The 22,086-nt window shown below is 34.4% G+C and overlaps 2 protein-coding genes across 2 annotated transcripts; both read right to left on the minus strand.

Moving 5' to 3' along the window:
- Positions 1-1,411: 1,411 nt before the first annotated feature.
- Positions 1,412-2,224, minus strand: LOC125498601 (uncharacterized). Its single transcript, XM_048646834.1, has one exon. It carries the CDS (start codon positions 2,222-2,224, stop codon positions 1,412-1,414), a length of 813 nt encoding a protein of 270 aa, XP_048502791.1.
- A 4,759-nt stretch (positions 2,225-6,983) lies between these two features.
- On the minus strand, positions 6,984-19,596 carry LOC104896695 (MACPF domain-containing protein At4g24290). The gene is made up of 7 exons (XM_010683463.4): positions 18,658-19,596; positions 12,929-13,167; positions 11,414-11,615; positions 11,237-11,305; positions 10,944-11,127; positions 8,594-8,760; positions 6,984-8,011 (listed from the first exon to the last, which is right to left on the minus strand). The coding sequence occupies exons 1-7, from the start codon at positions 18,916-18,918 to the stop codon at positions 7,331-7,333; spliced, it is 1,803 nt and encodes a 600-aa protein (XP_010681765.1). The 5' UTR covers positions 18,919-19,596; the 3' UTR covers positions 6,984-7,330.
- Between the last annotated feature and the right edge of the window lie 2,490 nt (positions 19,597-22,086).

The raw sequence follows: 22,086 nt of genomic DNA on the forward strand, positions 1-22,086 counted from the left end.
TGGATGCTAATCGAGTCCAAGGCCTTTTTATATTGTAATCTCTTCGTGTTTTAGTACCGTGCGTAGTTTAGTTTACTTACATTGTTCCAAATCCCCCCAATTCGGTTACTTTGGCCTTAGCACATACTAGGGTTCTTAATTCACTAATTTTCGATGAAGTTCCTTTGTTCCCTATGGATACGATCCCTACTTCCATTATACTTGCTTAGTCTGCATGAGAGTAGGTTAATTATACCCAGCACCATTCCAAAAACCGCTCTTATCTTATAATCTAGTAGGAGCATAAATGAATATAGCAGGGAAAAGCAAATTAGGAATTAGCAAATTTATATTAGAAGCCACAAACTAGAGTGATTTGAAATAATAGAAAGAGAGAATTCCTCACTAGGATCTTCCTTCCATAAGAGACCAGCAGACATGCCCTGGGTAGGGAGAGCTTCTCAAACAAGCATGAAAAGGCTGGTTATGGGATTTAGTTTCACACAACATAAAGATAGTTGATCTATTTACATTACAAAAATTCTTCATTTCAGTTAAAGCATTTTTTCTATGACACCAACTTATATTCCAAAAGCACAAACAAACAAAAACTGACTAGACACAATTTTTCTTTAGAGCAAAAGAGGCAGAAGACTCATCACCATTGCCCTTCTTCCTTTTCGAGGAGCCAAAGAGGGATTCATGTTTAACACCCAATGCTTCGATATTTTTCAGAATAAAGCTTCTAGAATTAATAGAGTGGAAATATTTATGAGCTTGAGGCTGATAATCACCCAAGGACTAGTTCTCATTTAGTAGCAGAGTTGCATTCTTAACATCAGAATCAAATAAGGATCATTCTGCTTAAACCCAGAAAGGGAAGCAAATTGATTTCTATTCTAAAATTCAGGATACACCATTTGTAAAGGAACAATAGAGATAACAACTTCTATATCATTAATGGCATGGGGTGGAGCAAATAACTAACATGAATTCCCCCCTCTATAGGATGGAGCTTCAACAGACTTTGTTGAAAAGTCTTGGAAGAGGGGAAAAATTGATTTAACAATACTTCTATTTATATGTTTTATTAATCCAACTCCTCTGCAACATAAAGCCTTTGCCAATTTCAACAATCAACACGCTCCAGGCAAAGAGTTCATTTCAATCTATTTTTACTCGGCGCAAAAACAAAAGAATGAAACAACAATGAGTCTTCCACGAGTGTCAACCGTCGTTTATCACCACTATTAGAAATTATAGGCCTTTGATATCAGAGGCGGATCCATGAATTTTTTATTGCCTGGGCCATATGAATCGAACAAGAAATTTAACTAACCAAAAATTAAGAAATATGAATTTTTGAACGACAAAGATCCACAATCATATGATTATATGTTCCAAAAACTTTATTTGATACAAACTATTCTCGTCATCCAAATTGGACTCTCCTTGTTTTCATAGAATTAAAATCATCTATGATCGAGTCGATTGTAAATTTCTCAGTAATATCCTTCTCTATATATATAATCCAGTATTCCGATAGAAAGTCGTCCTCCATCTTATTTCGCAAGCTAGTTTTAACAATTTTCATTGCTGAAAAAGCTCTCTCAGAAGTTGTTGTACTAACAGGAAGAGTTGAAATTAGTCGAATAAATCTATAAACTAAAGGATAGACATTGGACTTACCAATTTCAGCTAAAGTCCGACATAAATCAGTTATGGAACTCAAATTTTTCATCTCATCATGATTAGAGACACATCGGTAAAATAACTGAAGTTGGTACCTCAAATGAAACTGATCATCTTTAGAAACGTCTGGAGGATAGTACTTTTCTGCAAGACGGCAAATGTTATCCACATTGAAGTTTTTATATCCCTTGTTAGGATTCAAGGATGCACTTAAGACAAAAAGCTTTGTTATTTTCTCACTGAAACGACTATTTAGTTCCTGCAATTGCTGATCCATAGTAGTTGTGAACACATCAATTTTATAATGATGTTCCATTGATATGTTATCTTTGTTACGTCGAGATCGTATTGAATCAGAATAACTAGCTTGCATATCTGGGACCAGAGTGCCATGTTTGTTGCAAAATGAGAGTACTTTGTCCAAAAGATCTTTCCAACCTTCATCTCTGAGATCTTGAATTGAGGATTTTGTATCAACAAGTAAATCCATAGCATGCAAGATATCTTGTGATTTTTGTTGTAAGGCTCGACAAAGTAAATCTGTGAACGCCATGGGTTCTTTCATCATATGCAAAATGAATACAAAATCAAATGCTAATAATTTTTTAAGAGCATAATTAGCATCGCCTCATTGTGAATATGTGGTTCGACGATCAATGGCTATTTTCTCAAGTACTGTACGTGTCGCATTGAACATTCTTAGTAAACTGTAAATTGATTTAAAATGTGAACTCCATCTAGTATCTCCAGGACGTTGCAATGTACCAATTTAATTCATCCCTTTTCCAGTATCAACCTCCTCAATTTCAATCAGGTGCTTCAACTCAGCTACTTGACTATCATGTAACTCATCATGATGCTTGGAAGAAGAACTAACAACATTCACAATAAAAATTAAATCCTTGAAGAAATCATGATCAACCTCAGATACTTCTCTTGCGGCAGCAATAAGAGATAATTGCAACTGATGGGCCAGACAATGCACATAATATGCATAAGGGCAATCATCTATAAACAAAGCTTGTAAACCATTCCAGTCCCCACGCATATTGCTAGCTCCATCATATCCCTGACCTCTAAGATCTTTAATATTCAACTCATGATTAGACAAAACTGTTGTTATTTCATCTTTGAGAGTTCTAGAACTTGTATCTTTGACATGCACCAAGTCCAAAAATCGCTCTTGTACAATACCATCTTCATTAACAAATCTTATAACAATAGCCATTTGCTCCCTTTTAGATACGTCTCGTGATTCATCTATGATTATGCAAAATTTTGAATCACCAATCTCCTTTCTGATTTCATTCTGCACTTTCTTAGCAAAGACATGCAAAATTTGCTTTTAAATTGACGGAGCAATATATTTGGCATTTTGTGGTGCATTTGCTAGCACCACGTCTAGTACATCCTTGTTATAGGATGCAATGAGTTTTAACATCTCTAGAAAGTTTCCTTGATTTTTGGAGTCGGCATTCTCAACATGTCCCCTAAACGCACACTTTTGAAATGTGAGCCATTTTACAACATTTATTAAAGCTGATAGCCTTAAACGATTATCTGCAATCTGTTTTGGAGTGAGATTTTCAAAAGCAATGTCTATATGGCCTTTAGTTTTCTGAATATTCTCCCAACATTGAACAGAATATCGTCCATGAGCTTAATTAATGTCTCTTCCCATATGGGATACAAATGCACAATCTTTTCCACAAACTCTCTTCCAATTTCTAAATCCTTGTACTGTAAAAGTATCTGAACCAGCTTTTCCCCAATGGTTTCTTATCGAAAAGAAAGCATGGTGATATGTCATTTTTATGTATAGTTTTTAGATGCATTTAGGTTGCATTTTAGAGCATTTAGTTTCATATTTAGGTTCATTATTGCATTATATTCTTAAGTTATGATTTTCTACTCCTATTCGGTATGTTTTCTTGTTTTTGATGAATTTCAGGCATTGATAACGTATTTGGAGTATGATTAGCTAAGCTTAAGGATTAAGAGCGTGTGGAAAGAAGATACAATGAATATGGATCGTCATAGATATTTTATAGTACGAATTTGAGCGAAAACGAAGCGGAAAATCATTAGAAGAAATGTGAAAAAGAGTCACGTCTACTCTTCAGATCATAACTTTTGATGTGATTCTTAGAATCGAGTAATTCCACCAGATTTGGAAACTAGACTTGAAGATCTTTCCAACGATAGGTGGCACGCCCCGAGGAGACTTCTAGTCAAGGAGTTATGCCTTTCGGAAGATTGCACTGTTTCTGCTGGAATCTGCCACGCGTACGCGCGGATCACTAATCCGCCTATTAATGATATATTTAAGACTTTTCTTATCTTGTAAATTACTTTCCAAGTCATATTAGGTTATTGAATATTTATTTAGATAGGTTTTCATTCTTTTCTCTCTCCTCCTCCCCTTTCACGTTATTTCTTTTAGTTTTAGGTTTTAGTCTTCTCTTCCTCTCTTTCTCTCTAGTTTTTAGTGTAAACCCTAATTTTCATTCTTTTTCATTAATTTATGAGTTCTATTAGTTTCTTTCATTGATTTCTTTAATTATGTTTTCTTTTATAGTTTTAGATTTCATTATTTATTTCATGATAGAGTAGTTTCTTTTATCTATGGTTAAGTTGAACCCTAATATGATTTAATTCATGATTGTTTCTTTAAATTCTCATATTAATTATTAATTGTTCTTGCTTAATTGATTGTGCATATGTCAATACTAGATTAGGGATAACTAGTATTGTTATGATTCCATTGTCTTGATCACAACGGGAGTTGGATTTTGACGGATTTGAGTATTTCAATTAAGGACATGAAATTCTCCACGGAGTAGGTAGAATGAATTGTTAGGAAGTTAAAGTGCCGTGTTTAATGTCTTTAATTTGCATGATTCCACGGGAGTAGGCTTGAATGCATATTAGAGAAGCCATAGATACTCGGGAGAGGTTTATGGTACTTTATAGGGTGTACTTTTCCTTGTGAACATTTAATTTATTAGTTTGGGGTAGAAATTATTTTGTATTATTTCGTGCTAGTGGGGATACTTAACTGTAGAGTCTTTTATTTATATATTGATTAGTATAGTTATTTCAACGATCATTGATATTAATCTCCTTTAGTCTTACCATTATTTAAGGACTAATTATAGAACAACTTTCTCTCTGTGGATTCGACTCTGACTTACCCTACTACATAGTTAGGAGGATTAGTTAGATTATTTATTTTTGTTAGGTGCGCGACACGCCTATCACATGGGAAACAATAGGCAGCATCAGTTGTTGGTGAATACTCTAGCCACGTAAAAGTCTTAAACCAATTAGATGCAAATCGACGTGGATGGCTTTCTGGACCTGATAAGGGATACTCAGATAAACGAGTTTGGTAAGGTCCAAACTCAATGAACTTGCCCACAATTTCTCGTTGTATCCCCGAGGGATAACTACTGATTGGCTTACGCAATGCTGGATCACGCACAAAAGAAGTGTCACTACTATTAGGTTGTTGATTCGGTATCTGAGTTGGATTATTTGGAATCACATTGTTCGTCGTTTCATTAGGATCATCAAAGTTCACGTTATCAAAATTTATTTCTGGAGTAGGTTTTTGTTTCTGGAAGTACGAATCAATGGTTTTTCTCTTCATATTTTAAACCTAGAAAAAAAATACTGAATTATATTAATAATGTATCAGATTAAGACATTTTGAATTAAAAAAAAATTATATGTAAGTGCTAAGAAAAAAGTTATAATATACTTCGTCTAGCAATTAGCAATTAGCAATTATTCTAGTTAAGTAATTTTATTAATGAGATATAAAAATCAAATATTAATTTAATATGCAATATAACAATAACATGATACAACTATGCAAGTCATACAACCAAAGAGTTCAAAAAAAAAAAAAAACATGGTCGCCTGCAATTACCGACTAAGAATGGCGAATATCATAATTCATAAATGCAATTTGGAGTATTGATCGCCAACTATGCAAGCTACTGCCTAGTGTCTACTAAATACTAAAGATGTAGAAATTAAAGGCGAGTACAAAGTATTGATTGATTGCAATCATGGCATCAACATTCATAAAGGGTTGCAAGAAATCAAAAATTAATAAAATATAAGAAAAGTTGAAGGCAACTAATTAAATATAGGATAAAGAAAGAAAGTATTGTACTTCTAATGAAAATCTGAATTTTGATGTTGTACTTGCAGTCTTGCACTGTCGCTTTCACTTAAACGCCTACTTCACGCCTGCAATTACCGACTTGTTTGACTAGGGTACTAGGGTAGGGATTAGTATTTTCAGTTTTTTATAATTGAATATCTTTTTTAAACCTTGAAAACTCCAATTTTTTGGCTTATTTTATATATATTATAATGGGCTTTAAAATAGACTGATTTATTTTCTGGACCATGGGGGGCAAGGCCCGGGTAGGCCCCCTTGGATCCGCCCCTATTTGATATCATATAGCCATTTCACACATAGGATATTAATTTAATCATAATCTTGAGGATAAAAAACTGGAAAAAAAAAACTTTCCATTAATTTAAGATAATGGTAAGGGGTATGACTATTAAGGATGAACAACAAACAAACATCAATATGTGACTTCAGAGAATTAATCAATTATCACAATGTCGAACATGATCACTAAGATATAAGCTGCAAACTTGGATACTTGTAATTCTCTCAAAGCAACGTCAAGAATACTCGTTTATTCATATACTGATACTTTATCCATGCTAGTTAGGTATCCCAGGGTATTTCGCTATTATAAGCAAATATCAAAGGAAATATCTTAAAGACATATCCTGCAAGATCGAGAATAGTTGAAGGATGAAGCAACATGGTTCTCCATTAGTTGTTTGAAAGAGGGGGAATATGAAGGCCTCTCGCATTTTATAGATTTTGCGGGGATAGAGGACATGTAAATCTGATTTGATAATTTTTAATGAGATACAGATATACTTCCTCCGTTTCTAAATAAGTGCAACATTTCTTGTTTGCACGTTTGCCAATGCATTATTTTAACCATTAATATCTTCAATTATCAATAATTAAAAATTATAAAAAGTTGATATTAAAAAAATTCACATTTAGACGAATCTAACAAGATCCCACATGACTATGTTTTTCCTAAAATGTAAATCACCAAAGCTAATTAAAGTTTAAACTGTGAATAGTAAACACTATGCAAATGTTGCACTTATTTAGAAACGGAGGAAGTATAAATTAACCGTAGAAAGATCAATGATCTATATTTCGCAATAGGGGTGATTAGCGGTCAACATTCACGGTAGAATTTTCAATGAAGCGGTGAGCACTTGAATTGCAAACACCCAGCCTTTCTTTTTCCATTATATAGACAAGGATCACAAATTACATAAAACGCTGAAAACTATTTTCTTCTATTTCCTTTTTCTGATGAAGCAGGAAAGGGGAGTAGATCAAACCAAAAGTTCATATAGCAACCATAGTGAAAAAAATTCCTTAATTTCCCACCACCTTTTGCCTGCATTTGCACAGTTTCTTCAATCAATAATGTGGTGATTTGCATCCAAGCTGTCGTAAAAATTTCACCTCATTCACTCCACAATATATTTCCCTTCAATTTTCTACCAATCCATTAAAAAGAAGATTCGAAAGCATTTATTCGAACTCATCATCGTCGGGTAAAATAGGGGTAAGTAATGAATATTTCACCCGGAGCGAGATTTTACCCTTTTCAACAAGGAGCTTTGCACCAGAAACAACCCAGTAACCTGGGGTGTCTTGCGGTCCTCTTGCCATCTCTGTCGTATCAACAAATTTCAACAGCCTGGGTGCTTGGACAGGGACTGGAGGACCACCAGGATACACAGCAGAGTTGATATTTACATCAGCAGGCTGCGGTAGGGGTTTTGCCACTGCCGTAAAGTGCTGACTGATCAAAGTTGATATGAGCCCTGACTTGCGGGCCAAACCTGGAGATCCATCCCACTCTGCGTTCTTTACCAGTGTTGCTCCCAAAACAGTGGAAAAACGGAGTCTAAGAAAAAGTAGCTTTTTGAACCCATAGTCCCCAACTTCCAGCTGAGCTCCGGTTACAATTGAAAGATCTTCATCAGACTCAACTGGAGCTGTGCATACATGTGAAAAATTCTTCCATCCAACTTTTTCATAAAACCTCCGGTCATAGTGTTCTTGCTGAAAATTCCCAATAGGATCATCTTTCAGTTGAAAAATTTTAGGAAGAGATGACAAGTGCTGCAGATGGACGGCCAGGCGATTGCTTTTCCTACCTTCAAGATAAAGCCGTAGGCCCGTCACAGGCCTCCGACCAACATCAACCTGCGCCCATATCAAGAAGCAAGACATATTAGGACACAATTGCTAACAAGAGGCTTAAGCTTAAACGTTGGGCTCGGCCAAAATTAAAATTTTGAATTTCTAAAAAGCACTTGGTGACATTGTAAATTTGTAATGAGAAAGTCGAAACCATCGAAAGAAAAAGATCATCGATTAAACAATTAGTTATCGACTAGGTTAAAATCTAAAGGCAAACTAAATTATTTCTTTTATTCAATCCTAGTGAACTCTATCTATTTCTTAAATTATTGTCAAGTTAATGATATAATAACCTCTCTTCTTCACATTAAAATATGATACTGGTTTGCTCCCAAATCAGGTAATTTTGTTTGGATTACCGATTTGGATTGGTAATCCACACTCTACAAATTTGATAGATGGTTTCAATTCAGAACTTGATTGCGCATGAAAAATTCGGGCTATTTCACAGCAAGAGAATAATACAACCAAAGCTTTTTAAACGCAGACTCACATATACGCCTGCAGGTTAAAAAGCTAGAACACAAATAATGTCTACTTTCTCAGCCCGTAAAGACGAAAGCTAAAAACATCCAGGAAAGTTACCGGAGTGGTATTGACATAGAGCTTCGGACCCATGAAACTGAACTGCAGAGATGCATGGTTTTGTTGCCTGCGTTGAGGACCCAAGGGAAGTTCACTGAACACAGGTGCCCATTGCCTTGGTAACTGAAATTCTAGAAACTGATGAAGCTCTTCTAGTGGTGGTTTGTCTGCAAAAACAAACCAATACAATAGGTAAACCTCAGTTTGCTCATGCAGGCAATTCCACCAGGTTAGGTAGGTCTGTAATAACTTTAGTGATTGGTTTGGCACATCCTGAAGAGCAGAACATGATTCAGAGTAAAAAAAAATACTATCTAAAGTCAAAACTGAAATGCAGTTTTGCTGCATATCTGAAAGTTGCAATGAAATCAATATTAAACCCATATCACCAAAATCATTGGGAAGCAATCATCTTATTTTTAAAAGAAAAGGATTAGGGGACGAGCAGATTTCGCAAACAAGATCCACAAGCTTTTTCGCAATCACTGTCTTTAAGAGAGACTCCTAAAAAGTTTTATACTAATTTGAAATCATTAAAACGAAGAAACAGGATAATTACGGATGTCAGTGTCTTATTATTTTCTGCTTGACAAATAATGCAGTTCATACAGAACATACAAAGAACTCTTTGATCATGCAAATGGACTAGAGCTGTCAAAGATTAACACGACCCGAAGTCAAATATAACTCGATTCAATTGGACCCAACAAGATTATCACCCAACCCGACCAAACCTGCGACCAACCCAACACCCACATTGACTCAAGCATTCCAGATACTTACTGCTCTAACAAGAGGAGAGCTCAAGGTGACACACTAAATACATGAGCCCAAACCACAACCTATACACCCAAACCATGAGAACCCAAAACTAAATGTAACTGATATTACCTCCATGTTGGTATGTAACCCTCCCTCTGGGACAAACTGTTATTGACAAACTCCTGATTCGCACTTTTTAGTTGTCCAGTTAGAAACAATTTATGTTCATAAACTTCTGACTACTACTTGTGGATCATAGGGAGATACAATAACACAATAATGTTACTAATAACCATAATAGTTAGAAGTGAAATTCCAATTTATGAAATGCAATAACTCTTCTAACAAAATACTTCCTTTATTTATTAATAAATGCATCATATTGACTGGGTACACCTGCCAATGTACAACTTTGACCATCAATATCTTCAATTATATATTATTAAAAAATTATGAAAAAAATAATATTTTGAAAATATACATTGAAATTGATCCATCAACAATTAAAAATTATGACATTTCATTTTACAGCATAGTAAATAAATATGATCAAAGTTGATATCCAAATAGTGTAACAAGTCAATATGATAACTCTATTAAGAAAAGGAGGAAGTACATAAATGTTTCGTGCTTTCAAATGATAAGATCCAAGAATGAAGTATACCCACCCAAGTCCAACCTACATCCGAACGACCACCCCACTTAACAAAGGAATAGAACCCCAAAGGAGCCAATTTCTAATAATACTCGAACTTGGAACAACTGAACAACACTCCTTCTGAATTTTGACCTGATCCGAAAGTATTTAAGCCAGTCGCGAAACAACCCAAATCGAACTTGGTCTGAATCTAAACTGACCCACTCTATAGTTGATATCATCCATACTAGACCGACCCAAACCCAATTACGATACGATCCAACTTAACATGAACCCAAAATAACCTGACACTAACCAGTCTAACCCTACCCAACTGAAACCCAATTTCAATTGGCTTAAACAAAACATGACGCAACCCAAAATGATAACTGACCCAAATTGACTCGACCTGAACCAGAACCAACAAAAAAAGAACATTGACCGGAGATAACCGACCCAAAATTGAGCGCGCACCTGAATTATTAGCTCTAAGCTAAACAGCCTATTCTCATAGCAGGATTCTCGCCTTTTCCTTCTCCGTCACTTATGCTCATATGTTGTTTCATGATATATAAAGGAAAATACTCTAGTCAGGCATTACACTACCATGAGTCCTGACTAATCTATATATCTGCTTCTAGTTGTGATTACCAAAACAGCTAAGGATTCAGCTTCGAATTGGAGGACTTGCTTATGAACACCAACAAAGGTTAGAAACCAAGCAACATAAATTCCGAGATGATGCGAAGCAAGGGTAGCACTCTGCACACCCTAAACTGGTTTGATAAGCACATGTTTCCCCTTTTCCCACAAGCCTTGTCACAACAATGGGTGGGTTAATGAATGAACCATTTGTTGCTTCACATGAACAAATTCACCTACCTTAATCTTTTTTCTAACAGGTCAGCCAACATAATTACAGAGCTGAGATAACCAGTAAGATGAACTTACAGCGTAAATAAAGATTTATTGCGTGGCTTAAGAACCCACTCCCAGGGACACCGTTCAACAGAGACGTGATTGGGATAAATGACATGGAAATTACATCTGGCTCAATTTGTACAGTTTGTAACCATTCATAATGAGGACTCCTTTTATCGCTTCCGCCTCTCCTCTTGCAAATGGTAGTAATGTCCTGGAACCGAAAAGAATTGCTAATAATAAGATTAAAGAAATTCGTCCATGCAATTAAGCATCAAAGAAACTCAGGCCATATACCAAGGCAAATCGCATTATTCAAATACCTCCTTGTGTGAATATGAACAAGAAGGGCTCATATCTGCAAATCTCAGTCGCTGTTCTCGAACATCAAGCTGCAGAGAAAAGAGCAAGCAATAAACTAAATGTTCCATAAGCAAATGTTCAGCATTCCCTGTTTATCTAAAACATGCAGCCAAGATATAAATGATAGAATAGAAAACCTTTCCATCATGATAAATTTGACCAGAATTCATGTCATCCTGCCCTTTGGCATCTAAAAACCTTTTGTCAGCGATCTCCTTCAATTTTTTCTGTACTTCAGCAGGTTGAAGGGATGACGAGTGCTGCTGCTTTACATATACAACATCCTTCCCTCCCATCTTTACCCCCACAATAATGTGGGTCCCAAATCTTTCAATGAACCTGAAGATAATCAAGAAACACCAAGTCAAAAAGTTGATTATAGCAAACTCATGGAGTTGCAGAACGTTTCATGAAGATCTAATTTGTACCACAGTAGGATGAAACTTTCAAAATGCTGATGAGTCATGAAACCATTATTAGTTCTTTTTTTCCTGTAAAAATGAATCAACCCTCCAACCCATGTGTGATAGAGACAAACAAAAAGTACGACCCGTGTGATAGGAGAGAGTTAGCGGGAAGATATCACCAAAAAAAGAAATATTATTATTAATGTAAAACTTTCAAATAAGGAAAATGTTGCAATTAAAAAAAGAATGGAGGAAGTAGTTAATAAAAAAATTATATTGGAAAGGTAACAATTTGACTAGAAGCATGTGTACAAGGGAGTTCCTGGCAAAGTTTCCTTACTAAAGGCATAACATCAACAATTACATGTTTGGTTACCTTCACAATCAAAAACCTCAAACAGCTCATTAAGACCTCTATCATTCCTCTTTTTACTCCGTTTCGAACTCCAACTCATGTATGCAAGCTTGCAAGGCCAGTTTTGAAACCAAAAAAAAAAAATTTAGCATAGCCAAATCCACCTCCTAAAGAAGAGTAAAACTCGCTAATCCATAAAGAGCAGTCTCAACTGTGTACGGTTAAAAAGACCCCTTCACAAAGAAAATGATGAATAATCTCATGAAATTCCAACATAATTACTCCCTCTATCGCTTTCTAAGTATGCTGCATCGCTTTTTTTTGGGTCAAAGAACTTTCACCGTGTATAATCCTAATATATAAGGAAATATACAGTCTTGTGGGATCTTGAATCTCAATGTGTATTTTCACAGTATCTACTTTTGATGATTTTTTCTTAAGTATATTACAAATATAGTAGTTTCAAGATGCATCTTACAAACGGTAAAATTCAAGGAAAGCATACTTTAGCAGACAGAGGGAGTATTATGAGAACGAAATTGTAAGATAACTCAGAATGACTAGAAGTTGCAGAAAAATTAAGCCACTATGTTGGACAACTTTACTTTTATGAGCCCAAAGAGTTACAAGATCGTGCCATGTGTGGACAGACACAAAATAACATTATGAGTCATAACTTAAAAGACCAGCTGAAGTTAAAATTATAAAATAAAAAATAAACGAAGCGAAACTTTAGAATGCTAAACCCAACACATAAGAAGAAGAATTCAATAATAACCTATAGAACTTTCCAAATTTCCAATCTATTAGTGGCTCGACCTCCCTTTCTATATGCAATAATGCAGCAGATGCTGAACACAAGATAGCATAATAAATGAACTGAGAAGTACCTTGCTAGTGCAGCAGGCTCCCATGTTGAAGGGACATATTGTTTCACATGATCACGCAATACTAGTTGACTTTTTTCTAAAGCAACAGTATAAAGGGTGATGAAAACCCCATCAAATGCCAATGTTTTTGTGTAGGCTGCATCCTTTTGCCAGCATCCAGAGAACTCGAACATAGTATTAAAGAGGCCAGAGGGTATTTTACCCGTTAATGATATCTCTTGATTAAACTGTTCCGACATCTGCAACGAGAGCCCAAAACCATAAAGAATCGACACATGACAGTAAGAAATTGCTCTGTACTCGTCCGTATTTTTATATTTTACCCACTTTGACTGGGCACGCTTGCCAATGCACTTCTTTTCAAAGTGAAATATCTTTCATTACATATTAGTAAAAGTTATAATGTTTGGTATTAATAAACTCATTGAGACGAATCAAATAATACCCCACATAACTATATATTTTCCTATACACTGAGAATAATTTAGAAGAGTCTCTCTAGTTGTGAACAGTCTCGAGATTAAAGTGGGTAATTATAAAAATACAGAGGGAGTCTGTCATATCCTTCTTTTCACACAAAAGAGAAAGGAGAAGGAGAGGGAGACACCGAGAGCAACAAAAATCCTGAATAATACCATTCAAAACAAAGTACTAATGTTAGACTTTAGCAAGAACAAATGATTATCATCAAGTATTCTTATGACAGCACATTGAGATGGCCTTAAGAGGAACAACTTAAAGATAGTTACCCCCAAAACAAGAAGTTCCAACCTTGAGATCCAAATAATGAATCAACTAAATTTGCTTGTGTCATATGTTACAATGGTTCCAGCTAAATTGACTTTGACACTTACGCATACAAAAAACAGAAACTAGAGGAGTATGTTGTTGTTAAGGTTTTGATGATGACAAGCAAATTTAAGTTTGTCTTTATTTAGAATGTGTAGATTCGATGGAGGGTTCGGAGTTCCCGATTTGGAACACGCTGGAACGAGTTCCTGAGTGGAATACGATGAACGACACATCTTCCATTGAAAGACATGTTTTTGAAAGTGCAAGTTCAAGCCTAATTATAAGATAAACTGCTACAAGTTATAAGAGGACCAAGAGCATGAAAAAATGTGTCATTCCTCAGTGTTTGCAATTCAAAGTTCCGAGAGTTTGGAATAAATGAAGCTACTTTTTGAAGCTTAATCAAGAGGAACATAAAGACTAAAAGTTCATAGTTCAATTTTTAGGATTTATGTACATATTTAAGGGTCTCAGTTAATGTTTGGGAACTAAGAACACATGTGCGAAAATTGGATACAAATTCTCTAATTATTTGGTTTATAAATCATAACGTGTTCTATTAAGTGAAAGAGTTTTGATAAAATAAAAAGACAAGTTTCTCATGGAAATCAAAAGATCTTTCTTGGATCCTTTTTCAAAAATTGTGAGATCAAGTTAAAATAACTAATTTCCTAAAAACATTCTTTCCTTGCCAAGAACTTCGGTGTCTAGGATGCTAAGCTCAAATACCCCATGAAACGTGTTGTTCCAATATTTTAGGAACTAAATGTTAGTGGAGTTAGTTGGCTGAGTTTATGGAGTACTTGACACTATAAACAAAGAAGTTTATTTAGTTTTCTCAAAGTTAGTAAAGGTGTTCAAAGTTTCTAAATTGTCTAAGTTCTCCTAAATATTAGAGTATCGGTTTCATTAAGTTGTAATTGGAGTACAAGGGATTAGAGCCAATTCCTAAGGCTTAGAGTTAGCCTTGTTGTTGAGAGAGTATAATGAGGAACTTTGATCGAAGGGGATAATAGTTTGGGAACTCAAGTTCAAGAGGAACTTGGAGTAGAGTTAGGTTGTAACATATGCGTCGCGATAAAAGAAAGAGTGAGGGAAAGTTTTCCCTTGAAGAATATCAAGAAGGTTCTACGGTTAAAATACCAAGTGTTCCTATTGCTTTCTTAATTAGATTTACAATTCCGCAAAAAGCTTCCTTATAAACTAAACAATGTAATCCAACCCATTTTCTAGTGTTCATCCTACGAATAGCACAATAGATGCTAGGGGGGTGGGGGATACAAGCACACATTAATTATAAAATTTTGGTTCGTTAACTTTGGTTACATAACTGCGGTCCTTTGCTAAAGTTTTGGTTACTTTACATTGTTTGTTCTCTGTTACAGCCTTAGTTTTAAAAAGCGCGCAAGGCACTAGGCGAGCCAAGGCGGTGAAAAAATCGCATCCAACTGCTTAGGCGAGGCACACGACGAAAGGCGCAAAGGAGGCGCGTGCTTTATGGTGCCTTTTGGCGAGTGAGAGACACTATCCCTTTTATTTTTATTTTTCCATGTTTTCATGTTTTTGAATGTGATTTGCTCCAGTGTGTGGGTAGAAAGACTAGAAACCCTAGATCTGAAATGCACCTGCTTGTTGTAGGACGTCGGTGGTCACTGTTGGTCGTCGTCTCCTCGCCGATGGTCACGGCGTGGCAGATAAGTTTTGTTCTCTTATCTTCTCTTCTACTTCTGTCTTTCTTTTTTCTTCTTTTATTTATCTTTTTCTTTTATCTATCTTCTTCTTTTATTTATCTTCTTCTCTCTTCTCTTCTTCTTCGTTGATCTTCACTTCTTCGCTGATCTTCTCTTCTTCTTCATTCTTCTTTCTTCTTCTGTTTTTCTAGGGGAAAGGGGACGTTGGTTCCAGACTAGCCGTTGGTATTCTTTTTTTTTTTCTCTTTTTTTCTTTTTCTTATTTTTCTCAGGCGGTAACTTTTTTCTTTTAGCAATATTTTTTTTTTTTTGTTTTGCCTTCACTTTTCCTTATAGTAAAATATAATTTCTTTTTATTTTGTCTTCACTACGAATTTTTCCATATGGCAGACTGTAAATTACTTGTTATTTTTTAGATCCCTTTACATACTTCTTTAATTAAATAGTTTTGGGATATCATCTAAATTGTAGCATGTTGACTGTTGATGATGAATATTTGGATTTTAGTTGTTCTAGTGGGCTAATCTTGAAAAAAATTGTTTGATTTCGGTATTCTAGCCATGAACTATACTTTCTTATACCTCTTTTGGGTCTTTAATATTGTTTTCAGTATTACAATGTTTCTTTATTTGATTTCTAAGTATTTTGGCACCAAAGGTGCGCCTCGCCTACAAGATGTGTGCGCCTTAGCGTTGCATCTCGGTGCGCGCCTTTTAAAGCTAAGGTTTGAACTTTGAAGTATCAAGATGCTACCCCAAGAATATTTCTGACTCGTAAGTCGCTAACGTCCTTGCTCAATTTGAACTTTTGATGCTCATCTCTTGAACTCGTTATGTATTTACATAGACACCAATTGCAAAAACCCCACAAATAGCAAGCTTTCCTTTTTTGGTAGGAGAATCAAGGTTGCCAACTCACCGGATATGACTAAAATGTTATTGAGCCATCTCTAATAAGATTCAACATCACACATCTGGTGACCATTGTTGAAGAGTGATATTCAATGTAGTCCCTGTATCTCTTCAATCTTTCTCTCTCTCTATTTGCCTCTTCAATGAATGATATTCAAGTCAATCACGCTATCTCCCTTACATTTTGGCTAAATCACAACTATTTTCCCCTTATTAGCCAATCTTTCAAAAAAATTACATTTACATGAAAAATGATCATCATGTAACATAAAAACATATATAGTATCGAATTCAACTTGCATTTCATGCCCAAGCTCGCTTTTTAAGCCTCCCCCAAGAAAAAACAAACAATTAGGAAAAGAAAAAAAAGACAGAAGCGGATAGGCTGAAGTCCATGGTGACAACTAAAAATTTTCATGAGTATGTTTTTGTTATTCGAATGGCGTATAATAACATGATTGCCTTCAGATAATCATAGGTGCTTGATATTGGATGTGGTAAACTAATGACATAAGCACGTATGTCTTTGACTGATTGAACTAATGATTGTACTCTAGAGTTTCACTTTTCTGTGCAACATTGTTTGTTTGTTCTTAAACTCCTTTATCCACTTCAAGGTACTACCATCTACCATTCATCCTGAATTAATCACTTTTAAGCTTCTCTAACTCAACTGAGGCTCATATCAAGATCCAAACAACCATTCAAACACAAGGGAAAAATTTCACATAGTTAAAAGTCCTAGATAATAACTTAACCAAATTGAGGCTCACTTTGATACATATATCCGGTCCATAGATAAGCTCTACACGAATAGGTAAGAGGCTGAATCATAGTTTAAGGTCTCCTTACTAAAGATAATATTATAATAATTACAAAAAATCGATCGAGACAAATGTATATATAACACAGCATCTATATAGCAAAAGACTGGAAAGGGTGCAACTCGACTTCCAGTACCTCAAACCTTGCCCATAAGTAAGTTGGTGGATAGTTTTGCTATAAAATGAGCCTAACAAGTAAATCAATGTTTGCCTCATTATCCTATGTGAACAAAGGATCACTTGCAACAAGGTACTCGGGCACTGATTTAGTCAATTTCAAATCAATCCTTACAATAAAAGTAATAAGCTTGTTTTTTGTTATTCAAAAGAATAATGTAATTCACACACTTCTTGAAGAAATTGTGCATGGTTAGCAATTATATTAGCACCTTATATATTTCAGCCCCTTATTATCTAAGGTATCTGAGATGGATTGCCAAAGATAGCCTAAGCATAATCTAAGAAGTTTGACTTCTATTGTAAGTCTACATCAACCAAACAAGCACTAAGATAACATAGAAAGATGCACATGGGTCTTGACCAATCACATCCTTGGACAAACAATACTAACTCAAAATTCCTCCAATTACTTAACATATGAATTTCTATGGTAAAGCATCCACACATAAATCATTAAGTTAGCTCTCCCTTGTCTCCAAGCAGGAAAAAAAAAAACATTCATCATGCTTGACCCAATTTGTGTCACATTCGGGTATAAGGTTTTGATCTCCCTTGACCTAAAACAAAGAATTACATGGCTCTCTCTCCAAATTCATTACTTATGTTAACTTATGACCCTACTAGTGTAAATTTAAAATAGCTTATTGTAGGTGTGAATTGAATTTGGATAGCCTCATTGCCCCTGCACTTAACTTAGCTGAGATCATTTGTCGTCAAATTAACTTATCTCAACCTGATAGTCACAAAATTAACTTATTAAAACTCAAATGAACTTTTTCCTTATTCTACTTTTTCTTAAATAAGTGAATATAAGTTGAGGAAAACACCCTCAATCAATTTCTCTCCCAATTAATTTTTTCTTTATACTTCACCACCATCTACGTCAAAAGTATTTGCTCTTTGAGGGGAAATGGAAATAATAATTGGTACCTTTAATAGTTGTTTGGTATCCTAGTGGAGTGGAAACAATTGAGAGGTTTATAATTAAGGAAGAAAAAGGTAATTTGTTTCCACCAGTTTGATACGGATAACAAATTAGGGGAGTATGTTTCCCTCCAGAAACGGTATTTGTTATTTAAAACTCATACCAAACATTTAGAAATGAAGAGGCTTATTTGAATTCGTTTTCAACATCAAATTTTTCCATACCAAACACCAACCTTTAATATGTGTGTCCAAACCTAACACGACCTTTATTCATGGACGAAAAAGTATATATAATCATATACAACAGCAGAGAGATAATAAAAAAAAAAACTTGGGCTCAATTAAGTGGAGAATCAAAGAGCAAGTAACCCAAAAAAAAAAAAAATATGGTAGCAGTAGAGTACCTGTTGAAAAGAAAGAACATCAGACCTAAATCTGGTTCTTTCACCTTTATCACATTTAACGGAATTGGGTACATTCGGAACATTGATTCCACCAGGCAAGGCAATCTCCTGACAATGATGCTCATCAATTTCAATCAAACGAGAATCCGACGACTCTCCTTTGCAAAATTTAAGTCTAAGATCTGCTGATATATCGTATCCTCGACCAATCGATCCAATCGCAACTTCCGCTGCTTTCGCACCCGATACTTTCAACGCCATTTTTTTGTTTTACTCAAACATCACTCTATTACACATTCAAATTACTCCAATTTCATGTAAATTATTCTTCAAAAATTTCAAATAATAGCTACTATAGTTCAACAGTAAACCTTCAAATGCAACAAAATAAAATCAAAAAAATAATAACAGGAAGTTGAAGAGTGAAGCTGTGAACTGCACAACTCAAAGTTCGGCCAGAAAAACAGGAGAAAAATAAAATAACAAAGAGAATGTTAGGAGAGTATCGAAAGTAAGCTCAGATCCTGAGAGAAATAATATTGGAAACCCTAAAATAGGAATTTGGGAGAGTGGCAGAAGGAGAAGGGAGATAGATGAAAGGAATGCACAAGAAGAGAGGAGCGAAAAGATTTTTGGAGAGCTGTACTAGTTTGATTTTTATTTTTATTTTTATTTTTATTTTTTGTTTTAAGAGTGGAAGAGATTGGTCAAATCTTGGAGTAGTCAAATCTAGGATCAACTATCAAGGATGACAACCCAAGGCATGAAAAAAATATTCAATTATTTTCCTTGTTTATATTGTGATGAATGAACATGTTTGGGGGGTTCAAAATCTTGAAATGATGAATAGTGGAATGTGAATTGCTTGTGTTAGGTTGAGGTGGCTGCTGCCTGCTGGCGTTTGTTTGATATAAAATCAACTATTGTGATTTGTGAGTTTTCAAGATTATGCATCTCTCCACTTATGATATAATGAAGTATTGAAGTGTATATATATTGTGAATTACTACCTCCCCTTTATTAATTATTAGTTTACCCCTTTTGACTTATAACACTATTCATTTTTATTACTTTAACCATCATTTATACTTTATATGTAAGGAAAACTAGTGTTTAGGCCCGGGCGATGCCCCAGAGTTTTTATGTGCTACAATTTAGTAGTAGGTAAATAAGTCATCTCATACTCATTTAAAAAAATCGTATCATTCACTCATTCATTATATGGATTGCAAAAGTTCTATTTTCATATATCATCATTAATTTTGATTAGATACGCAATAATAGTATAGTGGAGTGATGGTTGGATCTCTTTCTTTCATACTTGAGGTTGTGGGTTCGAATGTTTACGTATGCTTTTCTTTTGTAACTATATGAGAAAGATGTAGATAGAATGCTACTCAATGAGGGATGGTGACACGTGACACATATATGTTCGTAGGACGTTTTTCAATATATTGGACGTGAATGCGGCCTAAGCCCATATTCAATACAAACTTATGATCAAATTTCGTTTATAGTATTACTGTAAATATAAAGGTAGTACTGTAGTGGTCAACACTGCTCTTCAAATGGTATCATGCATACTTAATTAATTTTAATGAACATGCGAATTTAGATGCAAGGGATATGTTTAATAACATTAACTAATTACAACACATATATGTAATTTTGTGGAAACATGGATCACTAAGAGACGTTAGATCAGATGGTGATTCTTTGAAAATCCTTACATAAGATCAGGGGTTTGAGCCTAAGTTTCAGCATATTTATTTTTTAGATAATGACCACTTGACTTTGTTGGTTAACAGACACGTGGCAAAATTTTGGTGCTAGGAGGAGGATGCCACGTGGCGCATAAACGTTGTTAAGCACACCTTTTAATATATTTGTATAAATATAATCATGTGTGATATTGTTTGATTCGTCTCAATGTGTAGTTTTGGAATATTAAATTTTTATAATTTTTACAAATACATAATTAGAGATATTATTACTCAAAGTTTTACATCGATAAATGTGAAAAGTCAAAAGGGGTAAACTAATAAATGATGGAGGGAGTAGTATATTATGATGCAACTGACAATTATATTAAAGTTTGTATATTTCAAAGCTTTATTATATTTTAAACTTTCGTTGATACGACCAAGACGCGTAATAAATAAAGATTATATAGTGTATAATTTATACGACGTGATCCTATTTCTATATATAAAATATTACTAAGTATAGACACATGATTCTATCTCTAATTTAGTGCACAATGATGAAACATATGGTCGTCCTAATTGATACGGTCTAAAGGAAGAGCAATCCAACAAGTCAAACTCAAAATCGTTTTAACAATATAAGGTCTATTACTCTGTTAATTTATTTATTCCAATCTCAGTTCTAAAAGCCTAATTAATTATTTATGATAATTAACTACATCTTTAAATCTCGTCTTTTAAAACCTCAAATAATTATCTTAATTATCTCGATAATTAATTGTACTTTAAATAAATTTTAATTATTCTGGGTAATTAATTATATTAATAAATATTTTCTAAATTATAAAATATATGAAAAATCAGATTTTATCTTTAAGATGATTGAATTTCCGGTTCATAAACAATACTCCCTTAGTTTTCTTTTGTTGTCCCTATTTGAAATCGGGGAAGAAATAAATGCAACTCAAAAAATGAGCAAGATTCCACAATTTCAAATAAAATTAAATTAACTAAATATAAATATTCTTCCTCTTTGAGTTATTTTATGTTAGACAACCAATCATGATACAAAAAGTTTAAGGGTTAAGAGAGTAAAGTAACTACAAACTAGTATGAACACATTTATTGCTCTTTAAGTTAATCTATGTTAGACAACCAATTAGACAAAAGTTTGAGGAGTAAAAAGGTAAAAAAAAAAATTACTATTCAATAGTGTGAACACATTTATTGTAACTTAAAACTAATGAAAAATTTAATTATAATTTACACTATGTATGAAAAGATTCAATATAAGAATAACATATTGAAATTTCTCAATGGGGAATACAAGAACAACAAAAGAAAACGGATGGAGTAATATTTAATGAGGATACAAAGAATTCTTTAAAGATCGGATAAATAATAAAACCCGACAAATCTACGGATAATCAGCAAAATTTAGCACAAAAGCAGATTTGTTCCACCCATTGTGATGTGTATCGTACAACATTGACACATCTTGCGTGTCTTCAAATCTATAGCTCGTTTCCATTCGATTTTCGACAGGCTTTCCTTCACTTTTTCCTACTACTTACATACACTTTCGCGCCGTGAATTTACTCTCTAGATACTTAAAACATAATCTTAAAGACTCCAATTTTCATTAAGTCTTGATTTAAGTTTTAAGATCACTCCTCATGCGCATGGACTAAAACGATAACTGTAATATTAGAGAATTTACAAA

Source organism: Beta vulgaris, chromosome 6 (genome assembly GCF_026745355.1).
Source record: "Beta vulgaris subsp. vulgaris cultivar EL10 chromosome 6, EL10.2, whole genome shotgun sequence".
Lineage (NCBI taxonomy): Eukaryota > Viridiplantae > Streptophyta > Magnoliopsida > Caryophyllales > Amaranthaceae > Beta > Beta vulgaris.

What these genes read in the sequence shown, in the direction of transcription:
- LOC125498601 (XM_048646834.1), bottom strand. Translation starts at nt 2,224, where the DNA reads ATGGCGTTCACAGATTTACTTTGTCGAGCCTTACAACAAAAATCACAA.
- LOC104896695 (XM_010683463.4), bottom strand. Translation starts at nt 18,918, where the DNA reads ATGGCGTTGAAAGTATCGGGTGCGAAAGCAGCGGAAGTTGCGATTGGA. An exon ending in ATGTTCTTTCTTTTCAACAG is followed by an intron (nt 13,168 to 18,657) that starts GTACTCTACTGC and finishes CTCTCGTTGCAG; the next exon opens with ATGTCGGAACAGTTTAATCA. An exon ending in AAATTTATCATGATGGAAAG is followed by an intron (nt 11,306 to 11,413) that starts GTTTTCTATTCT and finishes TTTTCTCTGCAG; the next exon opens with CTTGATGTTCGAGAACAGCG.